This window comes from Numida meleagris, chromosome 6 (genome assembly GCF_002078875.1).
Source record: "Numida meleagris isolate 19003 breed g44 Domestic line chromosome 6, NumMel1.0, whole genome shotgun sequence".
In the NCBI taxonomy this organism is placed as follows: domain Eukaryota; kingdom Metazoa; phylum Chordata; class Aves; order Galliformes; family Numididae; genus Numida; species Numida meleagris.
In genome coordinates, this window is record NC_034414.1 from 1,736,708 (window position 1) to 1,761,756 (window position 25,049).

The 25,049-nt window shown below is 60.6% G+C and overlaps 5 protein-coding genes across 15 annotated transcripts in view; 1 reads left to right on the forward strand and 4 right to left on the reverse strand.

The window, feature by feature from the left end:
- Nucleotides 1-235, reverse strand: part of TCIRG1 (T-cell immune regulator 1, ATPase H+ transporting V0 subunit a3) — a 6,472-nt gene extending 6,237 nt beyond the window's left edge. For both annotated transcript variants that reach the window (XM_021403220.1, XM_021403223.1), the window contains exon 1: nt 149-235. The gene's annotated coding sequence lies outside the window, so the exon portion shown is untranslated. The remainder of the gene's footprint in view (nt 1-148) is intronic.
- On the reverse strand, nt 470-6,206 carry NDUFS8 (NADH:ubiquinone oxidoreductase core subunit S8). Of its 7 annotated transcripts, XM_021402113.1 has the most exons (14): nt 5,117-6,206; nt 4,362-4,472; nt 4,168-4,288; nt 3,933-4,018; nt 3,760-3,841; nt 3,267-3,653; nt 2,848-3,193; nt 2,051-2,576; nt 1,611-1,661; nt 1,459-1,524; nt 1,210-1,327; nt 950-1,122; nt 750-878; nt 470-678 (listed from the first exon to the last, which is right to left on the reverse strand). In XM_021402113.1, exons 1-14 carry the CDS (start codon nt 5,276-5,278, stop codon nt 547-549), a joined length of 2,490 nt encoding a protein of 829 aa, XP_021257788.1. In that variant the 5' UTR covers nt 5,279-6,206; the 3' UTR covers nt 470-546. The 7 variants fall into 7 exon arrangements, with proteins under 7 accessions (XP_021257788.1, XP_021257787.1, XP_021257790.1 ...); XM_021402112.1 differs by lacking the exons at nt 4,168-4,288; nt 4,362-4,472; nt 5,117-6,206 and having other exon boundaries at nt 1,611-1,658; nt 3,933-3,984; XM_021402115.1 differs by lacking the exons at nt 4,168-4,288; nt 4,362-4,472; nt 5,117-6,206 and having other exon boundaries at nt 1,210-1,299; nt 1,611-1,658; nt 2,098-2,576; nt 3,933-3,977.
- LOC110401244 (aldehyde dehydrogenase family 3 member B1-like) lies at nt 6,353-12,848 on the reverse strand. 2 transcript variants are annotated; one of them, XM_021402124.1, is made up of 10 exons: nt 12,567-12,848; nt 12,220-12,382; nt 10,861-10,971; nt 10,647-10,767; nt 10,463-10,548; nt 10,090-10,171; nt 9,583-9,969; nt 9,217-9,383; nt 8,978-9,077; nt 6,353-6,900 (listed from the first exon to the last, which is right to left on the reverse strand). In XM_021402124.1, the coding sequence occupies exons 1-10, from the start codon at nt 12,644-12,646 to the stop codon at nt 6,707-6,709; spliced, it is 1,491 nt and encodes a 496-aa protein (XP_021257799.1). In that variant the 5' UTR covers nt 12,647-12,848; the 3' UTR covers nt 6,353-6,706. The 2 variants fall into 2 exon arrangements, with proteins under 2 accessions (XP_021257799.1, XP_021257800.1); XM_021402125.1 differs by lacking the exon at nt 6,353-6,900 and adding an exon at nt 7,811-8,099.
- LOC110401243 (aldehyde dehydrogenase family 3 member B1-like) lies at nt 13,047-20,735 on the reverse strand. Its single transcript, XM_021402123.1, has 11 exons — nt 19,685-20,735; nt 18,938-19,076; nt 18,477-18,639; nt 16,937-17,047; nt 16,722-16,842; nt 16,512-16,597; nt 16,189-16,270; nt 15,666-16,052; nt 15,206-15,372; nt 15,017-15,116; nt 13,047-13,589 (listed from the first exon to the last, which is right to left on the reverse strand). The coding sequence occupies exons 2-11, from the start codon at nt 19,069-19,071 to the stop codon at nt 13,396-13,398; spliced, it is 1,545 nt and encodes a 514-aa protein (XP_021257798.1). The 5' UTR covers nt 19,072-19,076; nt 19,685-20,735; the 3' UTR covers nt 13,047-13,395.
- On the forward strand, nt 20,735-24,707 carry UNC93B1 (unc-93 homolog B1 (C. elegans)). Of its 3 annotated transcripts, none has more exons than XM_021402122.1 (11): nt 20,735-21,095; nt 21,646-21,743; nt 21,822-21,963; nt 22,041-22,356; nt 22,421-22,550; nt 22,627-22,720; nt 22,798-22,922; nt 23,076-23,258; nt 23,336-23,609; nt 24,043-24,161; nt 24,235-24,707. In XM_021402122.1, exons 2-11 carry the CDS (start codon nt 21,669-21,671, stop codon nt 24,496-24,498), a joined length of 1,722 nt encoding a protein of 573 aa, XP_021257797.1. In that variant the 5' UTR covers nt 20,735-21,095; nt 21,646-21,668; the 3' UTR covers nt 24,499-24,707. The 3 variants fall into 3 exon arrangements, with proteins under 3 accessions (XP_021257797.1, XP_021257794.1, XP_021257795.1); XM_021402119.1 differs by having other exon boundaries at nt 21,074-21,210; XM_021402120.1 differs by having other exon boundaries at nt 21,087-21,108.

A 25,049-nucleotide genomic window follows, 5' to 3' on the forward strand; every position in this document is an offset into this window, starting at 1 on the left:
CTGAGTCAGAGCCAACTCGCTCCCGGCCCGGAGGAACCGAGACCCCCTCCCCCATCCCCGCCCCTCGGCCCCGGCGCCCGCCCCACGCTGTCCCCTCCCTCCTCCCGGGATTCGCAGCCCGGAGCCGTCCGGCGCCGCCCGCTCCTACCCGGTGCTCGGCAGGGAGGGCCGGGGCCGGCCGGGCTCCTCACTTCCTCTTCCCCCAGGAAGGGCCCGGCCCTCCGCTACCCACAGGAACTCGCCCCGGCGCTCCGGGGGCGGCACTCCAGCAGCGGAACCCGCCCCCCCAAGCACTGGCAACCCCTCCATTAGGTGCCCCCCGACTCCCCTTGCCCACCCGCGTTCCCCTCCCCAGCGGGCTTCTGGTGCTCCCACTGCAGCCCCCGGAACAGGAGCGAGAGCAGCGGGCAGCCCCCAGGACCAACACGTCCCGTCCCCCCCTACAGAATCAGACAAGGCAGGCATGAGCTTGGGATTAGGAAGGGGCTGGCGTACCCCGACTTTATTAAAGGGATTTGGGGGGGAACGTGGCGCGGTCCTCCACCATCACCGGTACAGGTAATCAGCCTGGATGTTGGCCGCGATCTCAGCCTCCCACTTGTCGCCGTTGTTGAGCAGCTTCTCCTTGTTGTAGAGCAGCTCCTCGTGCGTCTCCGTCGAGAACTCAAAGTTGGGACCCTACCGGGTGGGAGGGGTTCAGCAAAGGACCCCGGCGGCCCCACGGCAGGAGGGTCCCGCTCCCACCTCACCTCCACGATGGCATCCACGGGGCAGGCCTCCTGGCAGAAGCCGCAGTAGATGCACTTGGTCATGTCGATGTCGTAGCGCGTGGTGCGGCGGCTGCCATCCGCCCTGGGCTCGGCCTCGATGGTGATGGCCTGTCCCCAGGCACAACGTCAGCAGAGGGGGAGCCCCGATAACAGAGGGTAAGACGGGGGGGGGTGCTCACCTGTGCGGGGCAGATGGCCTCGCAGAGCTTGCAGGCGATGCAGCGCTCCTCGCCCGAGGGGTAGCGGCGCAGCGCGTGCTCCCCACGGAAGCGTGGGCTCAGCGGTCCCTTCTCGAAGGGGTAATTGATGGTGGCCGGCTCTCGGAACAGGTAGCTCAGCGTCATGGCCAGCCCTGCGGGAACGCAGCGTCACTCGCAAGCGGAGCCAAATGTCACCTCCAGACGTCACCGCAAGGGGTGGGCCACGCCGCGGGGCTCACCTCGGAAGAGCTCCGTCCACAGCAGGGTCTGTGCGGCGCGGTCGGTGATGGACTTCATGTCCATGGCAGGCTCCTGGATGTTGACGTACTCTGCGGGGAACGCGACGCCGTCCTCACCCTGCACGGAGTGGGGGGGACGGCAGCAGCCCCCGCTTTGTGGGGACGGCGACGGGAGTTGGGAAGGGACACGGTTGGGATGGGGACAGGGATGGTGACGGCGATGGGAACGCAGATAGGGGGAGTACTCACTGTAGCACTCCCGGGGGGTGGTGGTGCTGAGTGCCCGCAGGTAGCACAAGGGGGGAAGCGGCGGACCTGGGAAGGGCAGAGCGGTGGGGAGGGCGTGCCAGCAGCACGGAGCCGCCGATGGGGTTCGGGGTGATCCCGGTTTGGCCACTTACCTGCCCGGACAGCCCGGTGCAACAGGCGGAGCGCTGCCATGTCCTGTCCTGCTGCAGAGGATGCTCAGCACGAGGGGGTCCTGGGCAGCCCCCCCCAGCACTGCTTCCCATAAGGGAGCCCCAGGTGTCCTGCTCCCCCACACAACGCCCCACAAGGGACGCAAGCATCCTACTAGCTAAGGGAACAGGGTGTCCTGTCCCTCCCCTACCTAAGGACTTAGGTGTCCTGGCCCCCCCGCCCCAAAAAACACAAAGGGGACTTCCATTCTCTGTCCCCTACCCAAGGGAACTAGGTGTCCTGTCCACACTCACCCTCCCATAACACAAAACGGATCCGAATTTTCTGCCCCCTCTCCACCCCACGATGCCCCACAACGTCCTCCCCCTCAGACGACGCCTCAACCCCGGACCTCCCCCATGTGTCCCCCCCTAGCCCCCACCTCCCAGCACAGGCCCAGGAGCCCCTTCTTCCACCCCCAGGCCTCACCTCCCCCAACGACCCAGCCGTCCTGACCCCTGGCCCGCCCCCAAGGCACAGCGCGCAGGCGCGGAGAGAAGCGGCACATGCGCACAGCGGTGCCGGCTTCACCGGGCGGGACCACAGCCGTGACTCGAACTCTATTGGTCGTCGCCGCCGATTGGCGGCAGTAAGAACCATTCATCGAGAAACAGGGGGCGGGCTTCCTCGCGGATTGGCTAGAGGGCGGCAGGGCGGCGCAGCGATTGGGCAGGCGGAAATGAGGGCGGAAGGGAGCGTTTATTGAGGCTGCGCTCAGAGCAGCGTGCAGGTAGAGGCGCGGCGGTTCTCCACGGCGGTGCGGAGCATGGGCAGGCGGCGCGGGTTGTAGGGGGGGTAGCGGAGGCCGTTCAGCGCCTCCCGGCCGTCGGCACGGAGCAGGGCCGAGCGGAGGTGCGAGAAGGTCTCGAAGCTGAAACGGCCGTGGTAGCGACCCAGGCCGCTGTGTCCTGAGCGGGAGACAGAGCCTCAGGGCTTGCGACGGCGCTAGGTCGCGGCCTTGGAGGGGTAGGGGGGTGTGAAGGGGGTCCTGGGTGTGATGGACGAGGGGCTGACAGCACCCTGTGGATGGGGGTTCACGGACAGAAGGACGGATGGACGGGCAGAGGGACGGATGGACAGACAGGCAAATAGACAGATGAATAGGCAGGTGGATGGACAGACAAGACAGGCAGAAAGGCAGGTGGACAGACAGGCGGATAGAAAGACGGACGGACATACCAACGCCACCGAAAGGCAGCGAAGTCAGCGTCATGTGCATGATGGTATCGTTGGCACAGAAGCCGCCGCTGCTCGTCCGCTCCAGCAGCCGGCACACCACCTTGGGTAGAGGAACGTGAACTCTGAGCACCCAGCGGCCACCCCACGTTGTCCCCGTGGAGGTGGAGATGGTTGCCCACCTTCTTGCTGGAGGAGAAGACGTAGAGCGTCAGTGGCCGTTCCCGGGCGTTGATGAAGGTGATGGCGTCCTCCTCGCTGGTCACTGTCAAAATGGGCAACACGGGGCCAAAGATCTCCTCCCGCATCACTGGGTCATCCTCCTGGACGTCCACCAGCACTGTTGGGGCTGCAGGAGCAGAGAATGGTCATCCAGCACCAGATCCGGCAAGGCACCCACCCTGTGCATTCTGTGCCCTCACCGATGTAGCGCTCCTTTTCATCTGTCTGTCCCCCGATGACCACACGCCCGCTGTTGAGCAGCGCCCGCACGCGCTTGAACTGTTTGTCACCCACGATGCGGGCGAAGTCAGGGGAATTCCGGGGCTCAGAGCCGTAGAACTCGGTGATGGCATTACGCAGGGCAGGCACCAGCCTCTCCCTCATCTCCACGCTGCACAGGACGTAGTCGGGCGCGACGCAGGTCTGCCCCGCGTTGAAGAAGCGTCCCCAGGCCACCCGCCGGGCCACGTTCTGCACGTTGCAGGTGTCAGACACGTAGCAGGGGTTCTTGCCCCCCAGCTCCAGCGTCACCGGTGTCAGGTGCTTGGCGGCGGCTGTCATCACGATCCTGCCCACTGAGGGACTGCCTGTGGGCAGGGGGAGCAGTGTAAGCCGAGCCTGGCCATGTCCTTGTGTGTCCCCTTGCCTTGAAGGTGGGACTAAAGCATAGTTCTGCCTCCCCATGGAACGCACCAGTGAAGAAGATGTAGTCAAACTTGTTCTCCAGCAGCCTGGTGGTCTCCTCCACACCGGCAGTCACCACGGCGAAGCAGTCCTGTGGTTTAGAAGAAAGATGCAGGATACAGCTCAGCCATATTTTTTCAGGACACAGAGGGACAACAGGCCGTGGCCAGCTGCTCTCCTACCTTGTCAAGGTAGCAGGGCAGTGCCTCGGCCACCAGCCTCTCCATGTTCCTGCTGATTTCGGAGGGTTTCAGCACAACGCAGTTACCTGTGGGACAGGAGCTCCTTCCCAGTGAGGAGCTGCCTCTTGGGGAGCAGAGAAACCCACCACCATCACCGCCCCTGGGGAGGTCTCAGGATGCCTACGTGGAGGTCCTGGTGCCCTCGTTGGGTAGTAGGGATGCCACCCAGCCTTACCAGCAGCGATGGCCCCAATGAGGGGCACCAGGAGGAGGTTGACGGGGTAGTTCCAGGGCCCAATGATGAGCACTACCCCATAGGGGTCCTTGCGGATGAAGGCTGTGTCCAGCTGTGTTGCCTGCAGCAGGAAGGAGATGGTAGGGGACCCACTGGTCCCATCCTGCCCATCCCTGGCAGCCACCACCCCATACCCAGTTCTTGTCCACGCTCTTGTCCTTCATCCAGGCACCCAGGTTGTTGAGCGTGTGGTTGAGCTCACTCCTGCAGACGGAGATCTCGGAGAGTTCCACTTCGAAGGATGGCTGAGGACATGCAGAAGGACATCGTGGCCACCACCGTAGTCTCTATTATGACCCCACTGCAACCACCATCCTCCCAAGCCCCACGCTCACCCTCCTAGTAGGGTGTGATGGCCTCCATAGGGCCAGATGCCACTGGTGGCCTTGTGCTGGTGAGGACAGGTGGTACTGTCATCTCTACCACATGCCACCCATGTCACAGTGTGCTGCCTGGCCTCGTACTGCTCCGTGCCACCAGGGTGCTGGGGCACAGCAAAGGCTCAGGGTTGAAGGCACGTGTTTGGTATCTCAAGAACTTCAGCTCCACTGATAGTAGCACAACACATGCAGCTCTGGAGGTGGGGATGGGCACAAGGGATTGAAGTGCTCTCAGCAAAAGCTTCCGCAGAGCTGACTGAGCCTAATTCTGTGCAGTCAGGAGCTCTGCTTTGCAGTGTCCCATCAAGGGTCTCTCCAAAGCTAAGTTGAAGGTCCCAGCAAAAAGCAGAGGCCGCCTCTCCCCAAGCAACCATGCACCCGCCCCAGAGAGGTGCAGATGAGCAAGGGTGAGAAAACCGATGGAGAATAGATGGAAGGAGGAAAAAATGAGGGGGAAAAAAGTGAAGGGAAGACAAGCAGTTCTCACCAGCAGCCCTGACTCCTCTCACCTTGCCCATGTCCAAGGCGGTGGCCTCCAGGATGTCCTGCTTCTTATCCTCCAGGAAGCGGCCCAGGGCCTCCAGCTGGGCCACGCGGTATTCCAAGGGCCGTGTCCTCCCCGAGAGCCAGGCTGCCCGCAGGCGGCTCACCAGCCCCGCGTGGTCACTCATGGCACAGGGTGGCTGTGAGCTGGTGAGGACGGGAGATGTCACCCACCCTGAGTTGGAGGAGGGCACCTGGTGCCGGGGTGAAATCCACCATCGTGCTGAAACGCTCCTGGTGTAGCAGGCAGCATGTGCCTGCCGGTGGCAGTGCAACCCTGTGCTGTGCAAAGATCAGGGTGCATCGGAGCCTGTCTTCATGCTCAAGGACGTATGTCTGTGAGTTTATTACAGATTGCTTGAAGTCGCTACTGCTAAACATACATAAATGCACTTGCGCTGTAGGTTACTACTGATTTCCCACTAGTGAAGTGAGCCCATGTTTATGACCATTCACCCATACACATAAAGTAAGTACATACTTTCAGCCATGCACACGTCTTCATTATTTATGATATTAGTGGCACAACTCTTGCCAAAGCACTACCTGGAGTGGGGTCAATCGAAGAAAGAGCAGCCTTCAGAGACAGTCCACGTTGTGGAGCGTAGCGTCATCCAGGCATCCCTGGCAGGCTTCTGTCTGTCCGTCTGTCTGATGCAGAAAAGGTTTTGGAAGCGTTCGTGTGAAAATCCTTCTAGGGCAGATAAGGATCCGGTACCTTTATACCTGATTTGCATATGGGGAAGTGGGCGGTGAGCACCGTTTTCCTGCTTGGATCTTTGTCTTGGTTTGTTTGTCTTGCTGGCTGCACCTCAACAAGAACGGCACCAGGTGAGCTTATCAGGGACGGCGTGGGCTCCAGCCGAGCTCGTGGGAGCGGTCTCAAGTTCTGCATCCACCTACACCAGCATGTTCACTGGCTTGTCCGTCAGCTGTACCCAACAGGGGGCTTGGTTTTGAGAGCTGAGTTTATTTGGTCCTCCCACTCTTAAGGCGCAGGATGGGGTGAGCAGGGCTGGAGAAGATGAGGAACAGGAAGCCTACGGATCTGGGAGCTTCAGCAGCCAGCGCTCGGCTAAAGTCACCAGCCCAGCCTCTTGGAGCACCTTGACCCCCTCCTTTGGAAGCACTTATCAGCCTGCGTGTAATAGTCACTGTTTTGCCAGAGGACTTGGTCAGCACAAAGGTCACAGACACCGAGCTGAAGAAGTGCGGTTACCTTTACTGAAGTTTAAAGCAAGGAGATAATAAGTGAAGTCAGACGGCAAAAATAGAACGAGGCAATGCACCTAACCATTAGCACATGAGGACAGTGATTAAGGTACATCACCAGTTGCCCTCCTACTTTACCATCACCCAGGTCTGCAGTCACTGGGAGCCCCGGTTGAAGCGAGGATTTGAAGAGCCTTTCCCAGCAACTGATAAGCAGTTGGCCAGGAGTGTCACCAAGCCAGCGACAGGTACAGCGAGGGACTTGGAGTCCACAGCAGCAGAGGACAGCATTCATCCACTGGGCTGGAGGACTTCCGTGGCTGTGGTGGCACCACGTTGGCCCCTCAGAATAGGGAGCATTCCCCCCGGCGCTTGATTGAGGTGGCGGTGCGGACCAGCCCCATCTTATGGGCGCTGTAGGGGGGGTAGCGCAGGGTGTTGATGGGCTCCAGGCCGGTGCTACGCTGCAGGCAGCCACGCTGGTGGGTGAAGGTGTCAAAGGTGAACTGGCCGTGGCACATCCCCAGTCCACTGGACCCTGCAACGCACAGCACACAATGATCTCAGTGCCGCGGTTGGTGAGCTGGAGAACAAAGTGGAGAGGGCCTGGGAAGGCACCAGGATGGAGAGCGAGGGGTGGGAGGAGGGGGAAAGGCTCCCGGCCACCCTCACAACCTCAGTGTCACCGTTTGCATTCGTTAGCCCCAGTGCAAAACTGTGCATCCAATGAGGTTGGTGCAGTTACAGAAAAATACTTTTGCAGGGCATCACCTCCTCGCTAGGAGGAGCTGTGTCCTCGAAAGCATCTGAGCCAAGGCAAGCGGACTGAAGCCTTTCTCCTCCTCCTGCTGCCCTTGGGAAAGGACCCCAAGTGCCACCCCCTCGCTGCCCTCCTGCCAGGGAGCAGGGCCAGTCCCAGCCTCGGTCAAGTGATTCTTCTTCACCTACAAGCTTTGATAAACAGGTTTCGTTTCTTCGTCTTTCTCTCTTCCTGCGGTACAGCTTCCCCCTTCCCCTCTCAAGTTTCTGTTCTCTTTTTGGCTCTAAATACTGCAGCGGAAGTTCCTGGTCCCAAAACCTCACCTGGTGCCAGAGTGGCTCAGAGCAGGCAGCAGCGAGCGAGAGCTTCCACCAGCCCCGCTTCCCAGCTGCAACATCTTCTCTACCATGAGCACAGCCTCCCCAGAGCACCTCCTCGCTCTACGAGGTCGTAGTGATCTTTCAAGGTCCCTTCCAACCTTCCTGTGCTGTTGTGTGGTTCAGTGGTGGGTTGTGCTCAGCCCCAAGGGGCAGGAAGGTTGCTGAGCCAGCCAAAATCTCAGGTGCAGCGCAGGAGCTGGCAGCGAAGCTCATCCTCAAGCCTGGGTGTCTCCATCATCCTCTGTACTCCTTCCTCTCCAAGGAAAGAGCCAAGGAAAGGGCGAAGCACTTCTTGCTAATATGTTTGCTTTTTTTTTTTTTTTTTAACCTAAATAGAATGGGTCAGAAGAATGGCAGCCCCAAAGTGCCATTTCTGTCCCTGAGCTGTGAAACCACCTGTCACGGGGGTGTTGTGGTGACCAGGAGTTTCCTGGGATTTAAGGAGAGCTTGGGTACGTGTATGGAGAACAGCAGAGTTTACCCAACGTGGGGGACCCTTCTGATATAGCAAATCCTCTGAGCTGGAAATAGGTGGAGGCTGGGAGACCTTCTAGAGGTCCACGCTTGCGCTGCTCCTACTCACACATCTGCGTAGGGCTGTGGTAGAAAGGAGTGCAGAACTGGACCCAGCTTTGCTCTGAAGCCTGTGCAAGACTTCAGAGAAAGAAAGGATGGGCAGAAAACATCTAAGGGAGCTTAGAGGTACATAGGTCAGCTGAAACATGGGAGCTATAGAACTTAGAGTGGATATTCACTTGCTTCATATCATGGGAGTTCCTTGCACAATGTCTCGAGTTCATCAAATGCAAAGCTAAAAGTGCTGCCTGGTGGCTGGGGTAAGTACAGAGAAGACCACAGTGTCGCAGGAAAAAGAACAACAGGCCCTTCAGCTGCTTTTTCCAGGAGTCAGAATAACATTTAGACCTCTTCAGAGTCAGCCAAAAATCTTTGCAAAAAGCTTTGCGTGAAGCAACGAGGAGGACCAGCACTAGCTGCACGTTCCTGAATGATTTCTCAGCTCTGAGATGGGATGGTGGTAGATGCTTTGTAAAGCTTTTCACCCTCGTGTGTGTCTCCAGATCCGTGTGATCTGGATTCAGTGCCATTCACACCTCGAGAGCTTTATGCAATGTGTGGCTTCAGGAGTTTACCTAAAGGAACTTGGTATGTTTGGGAATAGGAAATTGTGCTGTATTCAGACCAGAATGAAGATCCGTGGAAAAACTGATGGTCTAGAGATATTCCTCTCCTGGCGGTATCCCAAATTGCCCACTCCTTAAATAAGACATCTCCACATACACAAGGAATGCTGCTTGGGAGAGCGACAGCTGAGAGAAGAAACCTTTCCATGCTTTGCCCACACTAGGCAGAAGCAGGCCCGCAAACCCGCAAAGCTCAACCCCAGGGAGTTGAAGCCAAGGATACTGCTGGGACAAACTGGGGGCTCACATCTCGAGCAGATGTCTCGGACCTACCAATGCCACCAAAGGGCAGCGAGGTCAGCGTCACGTGCATCAGGGTGTCATTGCCACAGAAGCCCCCACTGCTCGTCCTCTCCAGCACTTGGTTCACCTCCTGGGGGGAGCAGAGAAGGGGACATGGTGCTGACACCATGGCCCCAGCTGCCATCCATCCTGCAGAGCCAGGGCCAAAATCCTTCAGCCAAAATATTTGGCAAGGAGTGCGGGCCAGGCACACAGCCGGGGCACTCTACCTCATTGTCAGAGGAGAAGGCGTACACAACCAGAGGCCGTTCACGGCTGTTGATGAAGTCAATGGCTTCATCCATATTGGCCACTGTGACGATGATGAGGATAGGGCCAAAGATCTCCTCTTGCATGGCAGGGTCAGAGGGCTTCACATCCACCAGCACTGTAGGGGCTGCAAAGAAAGAAACCTGAAGGCGTCAGCCGTGCCTGGAGGCTGGGGATGATGCCTTGACCTGCATGGCAGGCAGGTCCCTCCTCTAAGGCTGGATGCCTCACCAAGCTGCCGTGCAAACTGAATGTCCCTTCCATCTCCAAAACCCGCACCGCCTTATGCAAGGGTGAGCAGAATTATCAGAAATTCAAGCCCTCACCGATGTAGCGCTCCTTCTCGTCCGTCTGTCCCCCGATGGCCACACGCCCGCTGCTCAGCAGTGCCCGCACGCGCTCAAATTGTTTGTCCCCCACAATGCGGGCGAAGTCAGGGGAACTGCGGGGCTCGGAGCCATAGAACTCGGTGATGGCCTCGCGCAGAGCGGGCATCAGCTTCTCCTGCATCTCCAAGCTGCACAGGACGTAGTCGGGGGCGATGCAGGTCTGCCCCGCGTTGAAGAAGCGTCCCCAGGCCACCCGCCGGGCCACGTTCTGCACGTCGCATTTGTCAGACACGTAGCAGGGGTTCTTGCCCCCCAGCTCCAGCGTCACCGGTGTCAGGTGCTTGGCGGCGGCCATCATGATGATCCTGCCCACTGAGGGGCTGCCTGCAGGGCAGAAGGGGATTTGTGTCACGGCAGGGATCCCCCGAGGCTGCAGCCTGGTGCTGCAGGGAGCCAGGGCCACAGGAAGCACAAGTGCCCCCATATGTGGCCCTCAGGACGCACCGGTGAAGAAGATGTAGTCAAACTTGTTCTCCAGCAACCTGGTGGTCTCCTCCACACCAGCAGTCACCACGGCGAAGCAGTCCTGCAGCAGAAGAGGAAGGGTGCCCCTGTGTCACTCTGTCCCAGTGCCCACTGTCAGCACCCTAGACGAAGCGCTGTGGCTGAGCGAGCAGCGAGGCAGCCAGGGGCCGGTTCTGGGGAGCACAGCCATAAGGACCCCCATACTCTGGGGATTCAGAATGGGTGAGGACAGGTGTGGTTCTACATATCTCAGAGGACACGGAGGTGAGGAGTATACGGGCAGCTTGCCGTAAACAAGGGGTGGGAAGAACCCAGCCATGAGGCAAGGGCAAGGATGAGAAGGGCTTCTTACTTTGTCCAGATATTTGGGCAGCACTTCCTCCACGAGTTTCTCGCTGTTCTTGGTCAGCTCTGAGGGTTTGATGATGACGCAGTTACCTGGCGGGAGAAGCAGAGGACATCCGACCAAGAACGTGTTCCCCAGCCCCAGCACGTGCTGCCTACATCCTGCAGGCAGGGGATGGGCTCAGCCTCACCAGCAGCGATGGCCCCAATGAGGGGCACCAGGAGGAGGTTGACGGGGTAGTTCCAAGGCCCAATGATGAGCACTACCCCATAGGGGTCCTTGCGGATGAAGGCCGAGTCCAGCTGTGTTGCCTACAGGAGCAGGGTCAGACTCCACCTGAACAACTGTCTTCGTGCTCTGGGCTTTCCCACAGCCCACACTGGCAAGGTCCTTTTCCCCCTTACCAGGTTCTTGTCCACATGCTTGTCCTTCATCCACCGGGGCAGGTTGTTCAGGGCTTCATTAAGCTCGTTCTTGCACAGAAGGACCTCAGAGAACTCGGCCTCGAAGGGTGGCTGAGGATGCAGAGCTCTGTGCCCATCCCTGCTTCCACGCGCTCCTGCATCTTTCGCACCCACCCCAAGGGGCTTTAACCCAGCTATGGGTACCCTGCTGAGCCTCAAGGGGAGAAGCAGCAGCAAAGCAAAAGCTTTGAGATATCCTCAGAGGAGCAGGAGGAGGAGCCCGAGGAGAAGGGGCTGTCCAGAAGGAGGAGGGACTTGGAGAACTCCTAGACACCCGGAGGTTCACAGCCTCGGCATTCCCAGGACGCAAAGTGGGAGGGTATTTGCAAGCATTGGGCGGGTTTGCCCATTTCTGAGCATTCTTTGGTGAGATGGGGCTGGGTAGATCTTTGGTCTCACTCCACACGTCGTCCCTATGTCCCTATAAATGTGTCCCCTTACTGAGCTGATGCCATCAGTGGCATTTTGGGGACAACCCTCAGCAAGCTGCTGCAAACCCAGCCTTGGGCTCCTCAGCGGTGCTTCCCCATTTCAACCACTTCTCTTATCCCATGTGCAAGATAGGGTGGGCGAAATGGGATGGGCAGGACCCTCCCGAGTCTCTGGGGTCCCATGGCAGCCATGGGAAAGCGGTGAAATCCAGCGCAGTTTCCTCAGTGGAACTGAGCACCGCCCTGCATCTTCTTCCAGCACAAGAGCCAGTGTTTACAAATGGGGAAAGGCTGCAAGGATGGGTAGTTGTCCAAGGGGATGTTCTGAACTGGGATGGGAAACAGAAGACTATGAGCCCTATATGGTGCTCGTGGTGCAGGTAAGTGAGCTGTTCTGAAGCGGGGAGGTTCAGACTGGGGGTCTGGAGCACAAGGACCGGGTCTGCTCTGCCCCACCGCTCAGAGATCCTGCTGGGAGCACGAGGGAGGGAGCAGAGGCTGGGGAGGCAGTGGTGCCAGGGATGCGGTCAGGATGGGGTGGACCTGGGTGCAAGGACTTGCCAAGGACCAAGCAAGATGGGGATTGGTTTCAGAGAGAGCAGGGAGCGAGTGATGGGAGCAAGAGAAGGATAAATATGTCCAGGTGCTCCCCATCACCCCATCCATCCTAGTGTCTTTGCAGGCAAAGGTTCTGGGGACAAGGGTTGGCAGTGTCACCTCCACGTTCGCAGGGCTGCTCCTGATGGAGGTGGGATATGGTCTCCTCCTTCACTGCCTCTATGTGCACCCATGGGCTCCGAGCCCAGGACAGAGCTCCCCAGCCCTGCCAACCCCTGCATCCTCCAGGGTCCAACCCTGGAGATCTCACCTTGTGCATGTCCAAGGTGGTGGCCTCCAGGATGTCCTGCTTCTTCTCCTCCAGGAAGCGGCCCAGGGCCTCCAGCTGGGCCATGCGGTACTCCAAGGACCGCGTCCTCCGCGAGTGCCAGGCTGCCCGCAGGCGGCTCACCAGCCCCGCGTAGGGGTTCTCACTGCAGGGACGAGGGGCATCAGGGAGACCCCATCGCAGTCCCTTTGGGTCCGAGGCACGGGGGCTCCGCGTTGCCCCAGCGCAACCCGGCGCCCATCCAGCATCAAACTGGGGTGGCCAGGCAGGCTGGGCACCTCCTGCCTCCCTTCCACCCCGGCTGCTCGTCACCATCCCTTTGCGCTCACCTCGTGCCACCGTCATCCCCGCTGCCTGCGCCAGCCTCACCATCCGTGGGCTGCCTGGGGTGCTCAAGGGGCTGCTCCATGCCAAGCTGCGTTCAGCAGCCACCAGCCTCGGGGAGCAGCGGTTCGGCCCCTAACGGGAGCCTTACCCAGAAGGGGTGGCTCTGGGGAGCCCACTTAGCACCCCGACACCGCAGCCGTGCTCCCGCTGAGCGCGGGCTGCCTTTCGCTCTGCACCGGGGCCGCCGCTGCCAGCTTCCTGCCCTTCCCCTTCAGCTCCCTGCGTCAGCACTGGCTCCACTCCAGCTCAAACCGCTTTGAGATGCAGGACTCGCCCCGGAGAGCGGTAACCCTAAAGCCACGGCAGCGAGCAGAACAGCCCTTCCCTGCCTATCATGTCCGGCCTAATGGGGAACGAGGGTGTGCGGGTGCTGTGCAGGGGTGCGGGGTTAAGCCGTGGAGGCACAAGGCGAGGGCGCAGAGCTCGGTGCAAAGTTTTTACTGAGGGCAGAGTTGTACACAGAGAAAAAAGCAACAGCCGGCAGGAGAGCATCGGAAGGAAAGGGTCGTCTAATGGGAGATGAGATGGGGCTAATTGCTGGTCCTGAGCAACCAGGGCTCTACCGGGAGAAGTGTGGGGCGAGAACAAGAAACTGTTGTCATTTTAGGGGCGTCACAGCAAGCACAAGGCCCTGAGCCGAGGAAGCCGGAGGGGAGCAGGCACACAGGAGGGGTCTGTCCCCACGGTCCAGCATGCGTCAGAATGGCAGTGCGGCGAAGGATGTGGCATGGGCTGGGTCCTGGGCAGTCCACGTGTGGCACGGGGCCGCGCTCAGAGCAGGGTGCACATGCCCCTGCGCTTGATCTCGAAGGTGGCAGTCATCAGCCCCAGCTTCTGCTGGGTGTAGGGTGGGTAGCGTGGGGAGTTGATGGCCTCCAGGCCCATGTTGCGGTGCAGGCAACCACGGTGGTGGCTGAAGGTGTCGAAGGTGAACTTGCCGTGGTACTTCCCCAGACCACAGTTTCCTGCAACAAACAGCACAGGACCAGGCTTGCTATGGGACTCCTGCCCAGCTCAAGAACGGTAAACACAAGGGAAGCACGCTCCAGGCTTTTCTCGTGCCAACACAACGGCCAACGTGGCGCAGCACCTCTTGCCCTTCCCCGTTCCTTTTCCAGCCCCACCAGCACCAGCTGCTCCCTGCAGCTCATCACTGCTTGGAGCCCCAGCTGCATCCTTTTCACCACTCTACGCACACCTACGTGGCCACAGGCTCTTCAGAAAGCTTTGCTGGGTCTCATTTCCCCAATTTCCCCCCCACCTTGATGTGGGGTCCACCAACCCACCTGGAACACAGAGCTCCAAGAAGAAGCTCCTCTTAAAAATCAGAGGCCCATTGGCCACGCTGGTTCCCAATTCCTGTGGCTAACTTAAGCTCGAGGTTGCACGTCATGGTTAATAGCTTTGGCAAATGTCATCTCGGCTTTGGTGACTTCAGGCCCTCCACCTGATAATTTGAGGCAGTTTCTCTGAATCATTTCCATAAAGATAAGTTACGACACGGGAACCACCACCAATTGTTCCCTGATCTGCAATCAGGCAAGGAGTTAATTCTGCTTTGCTGTTGTGCTGCCTTATTATGTCTGAATCAGCTGGCAGCTCTGTAATGCTGAGCATGTGGAGCCTTTTTCCCAGAACAATCTCCAGACAAGAGAAATTCCAAGGAAGGGACCACAAGATTGAGAAAGAACTCTGGGGAAGAAACATCACAATCATCATGTGCTCGTCCCCGGGCGTCTCACGGTAGGCAGTGCTACAATCAGAGCTCAGCAGACTTCTTGTCAGCTGAGAAAACAATTGCTGCTCTCATACAAGCTCCTTGAAGGGCAGAAACTCTTCCTTTATGCTGAGGAGGATCTCCCTGTTACCACAAGCAAATTTCCCAGACATTTCTAAGTGTTTTACTCCTAATATTTAGCCTTAAAATGCAAAATGAACAAACAAGCCTGCTCCTGAGTGACGTTAAGAGCTCCAATCCAGCGCCACGCTGCTGCGGGAGGAAAGCTCCCCTGCCAAGAAGCACAGTGCTTCGGATCCACTCCCAGACAAGGAGCAGCCACGGGCTGAGCAAATTCACCAGCATCTGAGGAGCTCTCAGGTAAAGCTTACGCTGGGCAAAGGCCCAACCCTGGCACAAAATTCACTCGCGTTGCCCCACGCTGCTCAGAAGTACCAAGGAAATACCCCAGCGGTACAAACTTCCCTACTTGTGACATGAGGCATTTTGACTGGCACAGTTGGAACACGGAGAGAAGAAAGCTTGCGGTGCTCCGCAAGCACTCAGCAGATGCAGGGCTGCAAAGCCCCAAAGCTCAGCCCCAGGGAGCTGAAGCCAAGGATACTGCTGGGACAAACTGGGGGCTCACATCTCGAGCAGATGTCTCGGACCTACCGATGCCACCGAAGGGCAGCGAGGTCAGCGTCACGTGCATCAGGGTGTCGTTGCCACAGAAGCCCCCACTGCTCGTCCTCTCCAGCACTTGGTTCACCACCTGGGGGGAGCAGAGAAGGGGACGTGGCGCTGGTGTCCTGCCGCCCCAGTTTCCCCCCTTCCCTTTTCTGCCCCACGGACCACACGCACCTTGCTGTCACAGGAGAAGGCGTAGATGGCCAACGGCCGGGGCCGTGCGTTGATGAAGTCAATGGCTTCATCCATGCTGGCCACGACGACGATGGGCAGGATGGGCCCGAAGACCTCCTCCTGCATGGCAGGGTCAGAGGGCTGCACATCTGCCAGTACCGTGGGGGCTGTGGAGAAGGAGAATGGCAGCAAATTGCTCGCTGCACATGCCTGGGCGCTCGCATCAGCCCCGGACTCGCCAGGGACCTGCTGCTTCACAGGTTCCTTCCCCCAAACAAAGATCATAGAACTACAGAAACACAGTCACAGAAACATAGAATATCCTGAGTTGGTTCTGAGCCCTCCACAGCCCCCCCCGTGTCTCTGACCGTGGTCCTTGCGGTCATGGCTCTGCTTCCGCATCTCAGATCCCCCCGCCAAGCACTTCCTTGCTCCCCACACGCCAAACCACGCTCCTCACCGATGTAGCGCTCCTTCTCGTCCGTCTGTCCCCCGATGGCCACACGCCCGCTGCTCAGCAGCGCCCGCACACGCTTGAACTGTTTGTCCCCCACGATGCGGGCGAAGTCAGGGGACTCCCGGGGGTTGGAACCAAAGTATTCAGTGATGGCCTCGCGCAGGGCGGGCATCAGCTTCTCCTGCATCTCCAAGCTGCACAGGACGTAGTCGGGGGCGATGCAGGTCTGCCCCGCGTTGAAGAAGCGTCCCCAGGCCACCCGCCGGGCCACGTTCTGCACGTCGCATTTGTCAGACACGTAGCAGGGGTTCTTGCCCCCCAGCTCCAGCGTCACCGGTGTCAGGTGCTTGGCGGCGGCCGTCATGATGATCCTGCCCACTGAGGGGCTGCCTGCAGGGCAGAAGGGGATTTGTGTCACGGCAGGGATCCCCCGAGGCTGCAGCCTGGTGCTGCAGGGAGCCAGGGCCACAGGAAGCACAAGTGCCCCCATATGTGAGCTGAGCCCCCCCGCTGAGGGGGGACGCACCGGTGAAGAAGATGTAGTCAAACTTGTTCTCCAGCAGCCTGGTGGTCTCCTCCACGCCAGCAGTCACCACGGCGAAGCAGTCCTGCAGTGCAAAAGGAAAAATCCCCGTGTCAGCATCTGCCTTGGTCCATCTGTCCCTATCCCCATTAGCAGCACCCTGGGGCTGCTTGGATCACAAACACTGGCTGAGCACGGAGGAGGCACAGCAGCACCCAAGAGCAGGGCAGCCGCGATGCTGGTGCGTGCAAAGAGGTGTGAGCAGGGGCTGGGAATGCCTTGGCCACACGGCAGGGGTAGTGACAGGCACAAGGAGAGCTCCTTACACTGTCCAGGTAGCAGGTTAGCATTTCGGCCACGAGCCTCTCAGTGTTCTTGGTTATCTCTGAGGGTTTGATGACCACGCAGTTACCTGGGGGGACACAGGCAGAAGAACATCAGAGCAATCCAAACGAGGGACGGAGACCCCATCCAGGTCCCCTCGCCTGCATCCTCCAGGCAGGGGATGCGCCCAGCTCTGTGCGGCCTGGCCTCACCGGCAGCAATAGCACCAATGAGGGGCACGAGGAAGAGATGGATGGGGTAGTTCCAGGGCGCGATGATGAGCACCACCCCATAGGGGTCCTTGCGGATGAAAGCTGAGTCCAGCTGTGTTACCTGCAAGAAAGGCACCTCAGCGCTGCTCCTGAAGCAGCTCTGCCCCTTCCCAGCTGGCCTCCCGCTGCCAGGGAGCCCAGAGCTTCTGCCCTACCAGGTTCTTGTCCACGTGCTCGTCCTTCATCCAGTGAGACAGGTTGTTGAGGGTGTCATTGAGCTCGTTCTTGCAGAGGAGGATCTCGGTGAAATAGGCCTCAAAGGATGGCTGGGGACACACATCAGCGTCAGCATCGCCCCAACGTCAGCACCATCTCCTCCCACCCGCAGGAGATGTCCCCCCCTCTCCTGCCCACAAAGGCAGAGCAGAAGCTATTAAGGAGAAGCTATTCAGCAGAAAGAGCCATTAGTCCTGCAGCTACCGGGGAGTATCACGGCCACCATAAAAGCTGGCGTTTGGTCAGAGGGACAAAGCAACATCTGATGTCTTTTGGACCGCACTGCGCTCTCGCTCTGGTACCACTGCCCTCGAGGCCACAAGTCGCTGCGTACTGACCGCTTGGGAGCTGCAGGCATTGCCCAGAGCCTCCTCCCCCCGCCCCCCCATGACCGCAGGGCTCAAAGCTCTGCATTGTTCCAGCAGGAACACGATGAAGAGCGAACACTTTGTGACTGCCCCGCGGAACAGAGCTCGGCCGCACTGCACCAGGCAGGAAAACCCCCTCCTGTAGCGAGCCGGCACGCGGCGAGGCCGGGCAGGTTGGGTGAGACAAGGGGAGGAAACAAAGCCGGCAGGTTAAGCTCCCAGATACGCCGTCTCAACAAGTGGTGACTAAAATCAGGGTGAGCAGGGAGCGGCGCAATTCTGCCCAGGCATTTCCTGCCCATGCAGGTCCTCTCCACTGACAGAAGCGTGGCAGAGTCAACTTGTGATGGAGAAGCACGAGGACGTGAGGGGTTAGCTCAGCAGGACTAACTCCCCTCCGTCACCCTGCAGAGCCAAACTCTTTGACATTGAGCTGAGTTCACAGAGCCTCCACTGTGACCACAAAGCATCCCCAGTGGGAGCCTTCCTCCATCAGAGCAGGAAAACAGGTGGGAAAGTTGAGTTTGTGACCCCTCTCCTTGGAGGCTCCACCACCAAGCCCAACCCAGGAGACCTCTCATGCTCCTCAACGCGTTGGCTGTGTGGTGAAGCAACGGGGCCGCTCTCAGCCTGGGCGGCCGCTTGCATCACCAGGAGGATGAGCAAATTGCTGCAAAGATGAATGGTGGCCATTAAGGGTTTTGGTGGGACAGAGGTCTGGTGGATGCGACATTAAGTCTGAGGTCACTCTCCGATCATCAGGAGAGAAACCGGCATCGCCACAGGCCAGGCAGCCACCTCAGGTGCGTAAGAGCAGATGAACTGTCCATCCAGCTATGAAGACCTGACTGCATAACAAGCACATTAGTGGACAACCGGTTCTAATTATGTGCAATTAGGAGAGACGAACGACGCACGTTGAGTGTCGATGCTTATCAGCACCTGTCCAAAGCGGAAGGTTCTCACCTCAAACAAACAAGGCAATTAGGAGCCTGGGGAGATTTGGAGATGCTTGAGGCCATCTGTGGGCACGGCCACCATGCAGATAGGATACGCAGTGACGCGGGGCCCCAACACGCAGACCCCAGTGCCCGTCCCCGACTCCTCTCACCTTGCCCATGTCCAAGGCGGTGGCCTCCAGGATGTCCTGCTTCTTATCCTCCAGGAAGCGGCCCAGGGCCTCCAGTTGGGCCATGCGGTACTCCAAGGGCCGCGTCTTCCCCGAGAGCCAGGCTGCCCGCAGGTGGCTCACCAGCCCCGCGTACGGGTTCCCGCTGTGGGAGTGGGGACGTCAGGGGGACCCCAGCACTCTCCCAGTCCTCAGTGCTGCAGGCGCCAAGGAGAGGAGCTCCGCACCCCAGCCTCACCCCACACCATCTGTGCCCTCCCTCGGAGCTGGGGCTCCCTGCGCTCACCTCGTCCCCAACCTCGGCTCCCCAGGGTCCCATTGTGGCCTGGTGCCCGATGGCTCCTCACTTTTGTCCCTTGCATCCCAGCACCTTGCAGCACCCACACCCGCCTCCCTCCACACCAGTGCCCCATCCCCTGCTGTCCCCAGCCCCTCGCTCTCACCTCGCAGTGCTGCAGACCGCTGACCCTTTCGGGATGGCACCAGCTGCGGCGGCATTGCTGCTCAGCAGGCTGCTCTGACCGCAGCCCGGGGGCTGCTGCACGGGAAGCTGGAGGGGCTGCTGCACGGTCTGCATGGGCCCTGGGAAGAGACACGGGGATGGTTAATTTGCCCAAGGGCTCACCCCCGCCCCCGGTGGTGTGGGGTCTGCAGTCACGGCAAGGAAGCCCCAGAGATGCAGAGCAGCCACCCCGCAGCACAGCACCATGCCCATGGCGGCCCTTTGAAGGCAGCTGGGTGCTCGAGGCCGTCCACACTGCAGCGTGACTCACTCTGGTGCTGCGGATGCCCGAGGCCCTGGAGCACCCGGCTGGAGATGCCTGGAATTCCCATGTCCTTCCCCACACCCCGGACGGCCTCCAGCCATGGGACTGCGCCACTGATGTGGGGTCGGTGTGGAGGACCCCAGTGCAGGGTGGTACCCCAGGATGCCCTGTTGGGTTCCCCACGCACCCCGCTACAGGGCAGCACTGGTGCTGTCCCAAGCCACCGCTGGGCATAGCATCACTCCCCCTTTAAATGAAGACTTGCAGAAACATGAGGGGGGGCAGGGGATAGCCACAGCCCCACATCTGCTTCCCTGCCCCTCTCCATACCCAGCGCACCCACCTTTCCTCAAGGGAACCCACCAATGGCAAAGTCCAACCGTGGGGCAGCCAAGTGCCACGTGGGGACCCATAGGTACCTACCTGTGGGGCTGAGCGGTGGCTGGAGGAACACGAAGCTGCGCTGGCACTGCCGAGGCTCAGGGTGGCCCTCCTAAATGCTGTGGGGCAGGTGGCCTGGCCCCATGTCCAGAGGTGGGCGGGACGATGCTCCGCCTCTGTGGGGCTGGCAGAGGGGACAGAGCACCCCGCCTCCATGGGGCTGATGTCAGGATGGGATGGGATGGGAATGGGACCTCCCCACGGGGCAGTGGGGCTGGGGAACAACCAAACCATCACGGTGAGCCCCGACCCACAGATACCCCACAGAAACCACTCACTCTTCTCCCCAGGGCCAACCCTGATCCAGGGGACCCCACAGACCCCATGGAGACACGATGCCATCCCTACGCCCTCTCCCACCCCATCATTACTGGAACAAGCCCCAAGCTCACCCCACGCCCACCTCCCCTCCACTCACTCTGGCTCCCCGCGTGCCCTAATTAATGACGCTGCTTCGTAAACAGGAAGGCAGCAGCCCTGCCCCGTGCACTGTGCCAGGACACCGGGGTGGTGCTACCCCCAGATCCCAAGGAGCACCCCCAAGCATAGGGGGCACGGATTCACCCCAAAGTGCTTCTGCACTCAGGGTAATGATGCCCAGCCCTGAGCAGCCCCTGCCTCGGTGCAGGGTCCTCTTGGCCCATATCCATTCTCTGCAGGGTGATTTGGGGTTGATTTCGGGTTTTGTGGCTGCGGAGCTGTCCTCTGCATGCTGCATGCCCACTGGGAATACCTGTAAGGGACACTGGTGCTTGTGATACCCGTAGTGGGCCATGCACGTGGCCAAGGTGCTCCACGTGACCCGTGGGGACGGGGAAAGTGGAGATTGGCACCCCCAGACCCCGAATAAATCTGCGGGGGTACAATGTGGAGCTGCACGCACCGCTCTCACTATGGGTTTGGGGTCACAGAGGGCACGGGCGGCATCCCACCCCCCTCCTGGGGCTGTCCCTGTCCCCATCCCGCTGTGTGACATTCCTTCAGTACCGGCTCGGCCAGATCCGTCCCTTGGCTCTGGGTGACCGATGACAGGGACGGGAGCTGCCAGACTCCTTCCTGGCTCCCCTTTCTGGGGTGCTGGGGGGGACACAGGCACACAGCCGGGAGCGGGGGGTCAGAGGAACAGGGGACACGTGGGTGACAAGGGGACACAAGCAGGCAGGTGACAGCAAGAGACAGAAGACGAGAAGGGACACGTGCCACGTCCCTGTGGGGACAGGACAGGCGCAGCATGAGTCGGGTGCTGGTGGGAATACGGGGGGTCCCGGAGCTGTTCCTTTAAGCTCCCCCCCGTCCCGCCCGCCCGCCCCATTCGAAAGAGGAAGCTGCGGCGGCTCCGCCCCGAGCCGGGCACAGCGCGGCGGCAGCGAGCTCCGGGGTGCCGAGTTCGGGGGTGCGGGGCCGAGGTTGCCGGGCCCGGGGCTGCGGGGGTGCAGGGTGCCGGGTTTGGGACTGAACGGCGTGAGGATGGAGGAGTGACAAGCACGGGGCGTACGGGTGCAGAGCACGTGGGTGCAGCGTCTAAGGGGTGCTGGGCACAAGGTTTCGGGGTGCAGAGCACATGGGTGCAAGGTTTGGGGGGTGCCAGGCTGATAGGTGCAAGGTTTGGGGGTGGAGGAATGATGGGTGCAGAGCACGTGAGAGGGCTCACGGGCGCAGGGTTTAGGGACGTAGAACACACAGGTGCCCAGGTTTGGGGGTGCCAGGCACACAGTTGCAGAGTATGGGGATGCAGGGGCTCAAGGGAGCTGGGTGCAGGGTTTGGGGGTGCGCAGCGTGATGGGGGAGGAATGACAGCTGCCCAGTGCGGGGGTGTGGGCAGCGGGGGGAGGCTGGACGGGGGTGCAAAGCACACGGGTGCAAAGTTAGGGGGTGCAGAGCCCAAGGGTGTGAGGTCTGGGGCCGCAGGACACACGTGCCCCCCCCCACACATGTACCCCCAGAGCACCCCGCAGACGCAGCAGCGATGGAGAAGGACCCCGGCTGCTGCCAGGATGCGGCCAAAACAGCAGCGGGCGAGATGCTGGGCCCTGAGGCGCAGGTGAGGCAGGGAGGGGACGCGGGGTGGTGATGACAGGGGGGTGGTGGCACCCCGTGGCTGAGCAGGGGGCTCCTGCAGCTGGACGACATGGTGGGAGCGCACACGGACTACAATGAGGAGGAAGAGGAACAGAAGTATTTCCGCCGCAAACGCTTCGGCGTGGTGAAGAACGTGCTGGCCGCCAGCTTGGCCGCCATGCTCACCTACAGCGTCTACCTGGGTACGGCCCTGGCCATGAAACGGGGGATCCCCTGATGTCAGTGGGGCCGTGACACGATGGCACTTGGGACCCCCCAGGCCTGCTGCAGATGCAGCTTATCCTGCACTACGACGAGACCTACCGGGAGGTGAAGTACGGCAACATGGAGCTGGAGGACATCGACCGCAAGGTGCTGATGGGCATCAATGTCACCCCGGTGGTGGCACTGCTCTACACGCCCGTCCTCATCCGGTTCTTCGGCACCAAGTGGACCATGTTCCTGGCCGTGGGCATCTATGCCCTCTTTGTCTCCAGCAACTACTGGGAGCGCTACTTCACGCTGGTGCCCTCTGCCGTGGCTATCGGGGTGGCCATCGTGCCGCTCTGGGCCTCCTTGGGCAACTACATTACACGGTAGGTGGCAGGGGGAGAAGGGGACAGTGGGATAGGGCACAGGCTGACCCCCACTCCGCTACAGGATGGCACAGAAATACTACGAGTACGCCAACTACAAGGAGGAGCACGTGCAGGAGCAGCGGCAAGCACCACGCGGAGCCTGCAGCACCTACGTTGTCGTCTTCCAGAGCATCTTCTACATCTGCTTCCATGTGAGGGCCGGCGGGGACAGGGAGGGGACAAAGGGGACAGCCCGGTGCTGAGTGTCCACCACTCTGCATCCTGCAGCTGAGCTTCGTCTGCGCGCAGATGCCCACGCTCTTCTTCCTCAGCAATTACATCTACGAGCTCAACCACACGCTCTTCGGGGTGAAGCGCTGCGGTGAGGGCACGGGGCGGCACCGCGGGGCGCTGGCACTATCCTGGCCGGTGCTGAGCCCACAGCGCACGCCCCTGCAGGTACACTGAGCCACGGCACGCTGACTGGCTTCAACAAGACGGTGCTGCACAGTCTGCCCCGCAGCGTCAACCTCATCGTGGTGGAGAGCGTCCTGATGGCAGTTGCCTTCCTCGCCATGCTGGTGGTGAGCGTGGGACCGTAGAATCAGAGAACGGCTTGGGTTGGAAGGGACCTTAAAGATCTTCCAGTTCCAACCTCCCCCCATGGGCTGGTTGCAAGATTCTGGGACAGGATGGGGCAGGTGGCCGTCAGCATGTCACCTATTGCCACAATGCAGGTCCTGCTGCTCTGCGGCTCAGCATATCGGACCACCGAGGAGATCGACCTGCGCAGCATTGGCTGGGGGAACATATTCCAGCTGCCCTTCAAGCACATGCGGGACTATCGCCTCCGCCACCTCCTCCCTTTCTTCATCTACAGCGGCTTTGAGGTGCTCTTCGTCTGCAACGACTTCTCCCTGGTACAGCATGGAGCTGGGATGGGGTGGTGGCACGGGGACGGCACGGCCGCACGACACTGAGCCTGTCCTCGATGCAGAACTATGGTGTGTGCGCCCTGGGGCTGGAGAAGCTGGCATACCTCCTGATGGCCTACGGCTTCTCCGCCTCCACCTGCTCCAGCCTTGCCCTCTGCATGCTGCGCCTGCGGCGTCAGTACCCACTGCTGGCCGGGGCCCTGCTCCACGCTGCCATCCTGGTGACGCTCTTCTGCTGGGCGCCCGAGCCCCGACAGGTGGAGCAGGCACCTCTGCTTTACTCCGTAGCCGCGCTCTGGGGCATGGGCAGTGCCCTCAACAAGACTGGCATTAGCAGTGAGTAGTGGGAATGTCCCAGTGCAGTCTCTGGCATCCCCAGGAGCGGGCAAGTAGTTTCCAGCTCATCCTGGCCTCGTGATCCCTGGTGGTCCCAGTTCCATGAGTAGGACAGGTTGTCCCCAGCTCATCCTGTTCCTGTGCCTTCTGGTAGTCCCAGTTCTGTGGGTAGGGCGGGTTGTCCTCAGCTCGTTCTGTACTCGTGTCCCCCAGTGGTCCCCACCTCCATGAATAGAGCGGGTTGTCCCCAGCTCACTCTGTCCTTGTGTCCCCCAATGGCCTCCAGCTCTGTGGGCAGGGCACGTTGTCCCCAGCTCATCCTGTCTTTGTGTGCCCCAGTGCTCCCCAGCTCCATAGGCCCACTAGCACTTAGCAGAGAACAACACCATGGGCTGGGGATGCTGATGGCGTGTGCTTTTCTCCCTCCGCCCAGTCCTCCTGGGCATGCTGTACGAAGACAAAGAGCGCCAAGACTTCGTCTTCACCATCTACCACTGGTGGCAGGCGCTGGCCATCTTCGCCGTGTACCTGTGGTCGGGGCTGCCCATGAAGGTGAGCAGGGCTGGGATAGGGGGGTCCGGGCACCGTGAGGCTGTCCCACATGCCGACCTCTGCCATCCCCTAGGCCAAGCTGTCCCTCATGCTGCTGGCCCTGGGGCTGGCGGCAGGCTCCTACGGCTGGATGGAGCGCCGGCTGGCACAGCGCGTGGCCTACCGCCTGCCCCGCATGCCACGTCCGCGCCACAGGGCCAGCGGCTACCGCTACCTGGAGGAGGAGGACTCCGATGAAACCAACTCGGAGGACGAGGGGACGAGCCGTGACACCAACCAGCAGCCAGCGGAGGATACGGATGAGACGCCAAGAGATGACGGGCGGCAAAGAAATTAGGCAAGGCCTAAGGCAGCAGGCCCACGGGCCTCACTTCGGCAGCCCCAGGGCTGCACCACAGTGCTACGGGCCTTCCCGCAGGCCTCACCACACAGCCCTACAGCCTGTGCCCCTCAGCTTTTGGGCTTGAGCCCCCCGGAGCAGACCCCGAGGCACTGTGCCGTGCTCCCCGCTGACCTCCAGCTCAATAAAGGTTCACCCGATCGCCATCTCCGCCTCCAGCGCCGCCGTTCCCTCGTGCTCCCTTTCGACGCCCCTCCGTCAGGCAGAGGGCAGAGGCACTTCCGGCCGCCGGCGGCACTTCCGGCCCGCCTGACCGCTGGAGGACTACAGCTCCCGGCATGCCGTGCGCGGGGGCGCGGTGCACGCCGGAAGTTATAGTCCCCTGCGGGCTCCCACCCGGGCAGCCTCGCCGGCCGCGGACTCCCCGCCCCACAATGCCCCGCGCTCGGGCAGGCGGCCGGGCAGGGCGGGCGCATGCGCGCTGCGCGCTGTTGTTGTGGCGGCGCGGCCCGCTGCTCCCTGGCCGGCAGCGATGAGCGACAACGATG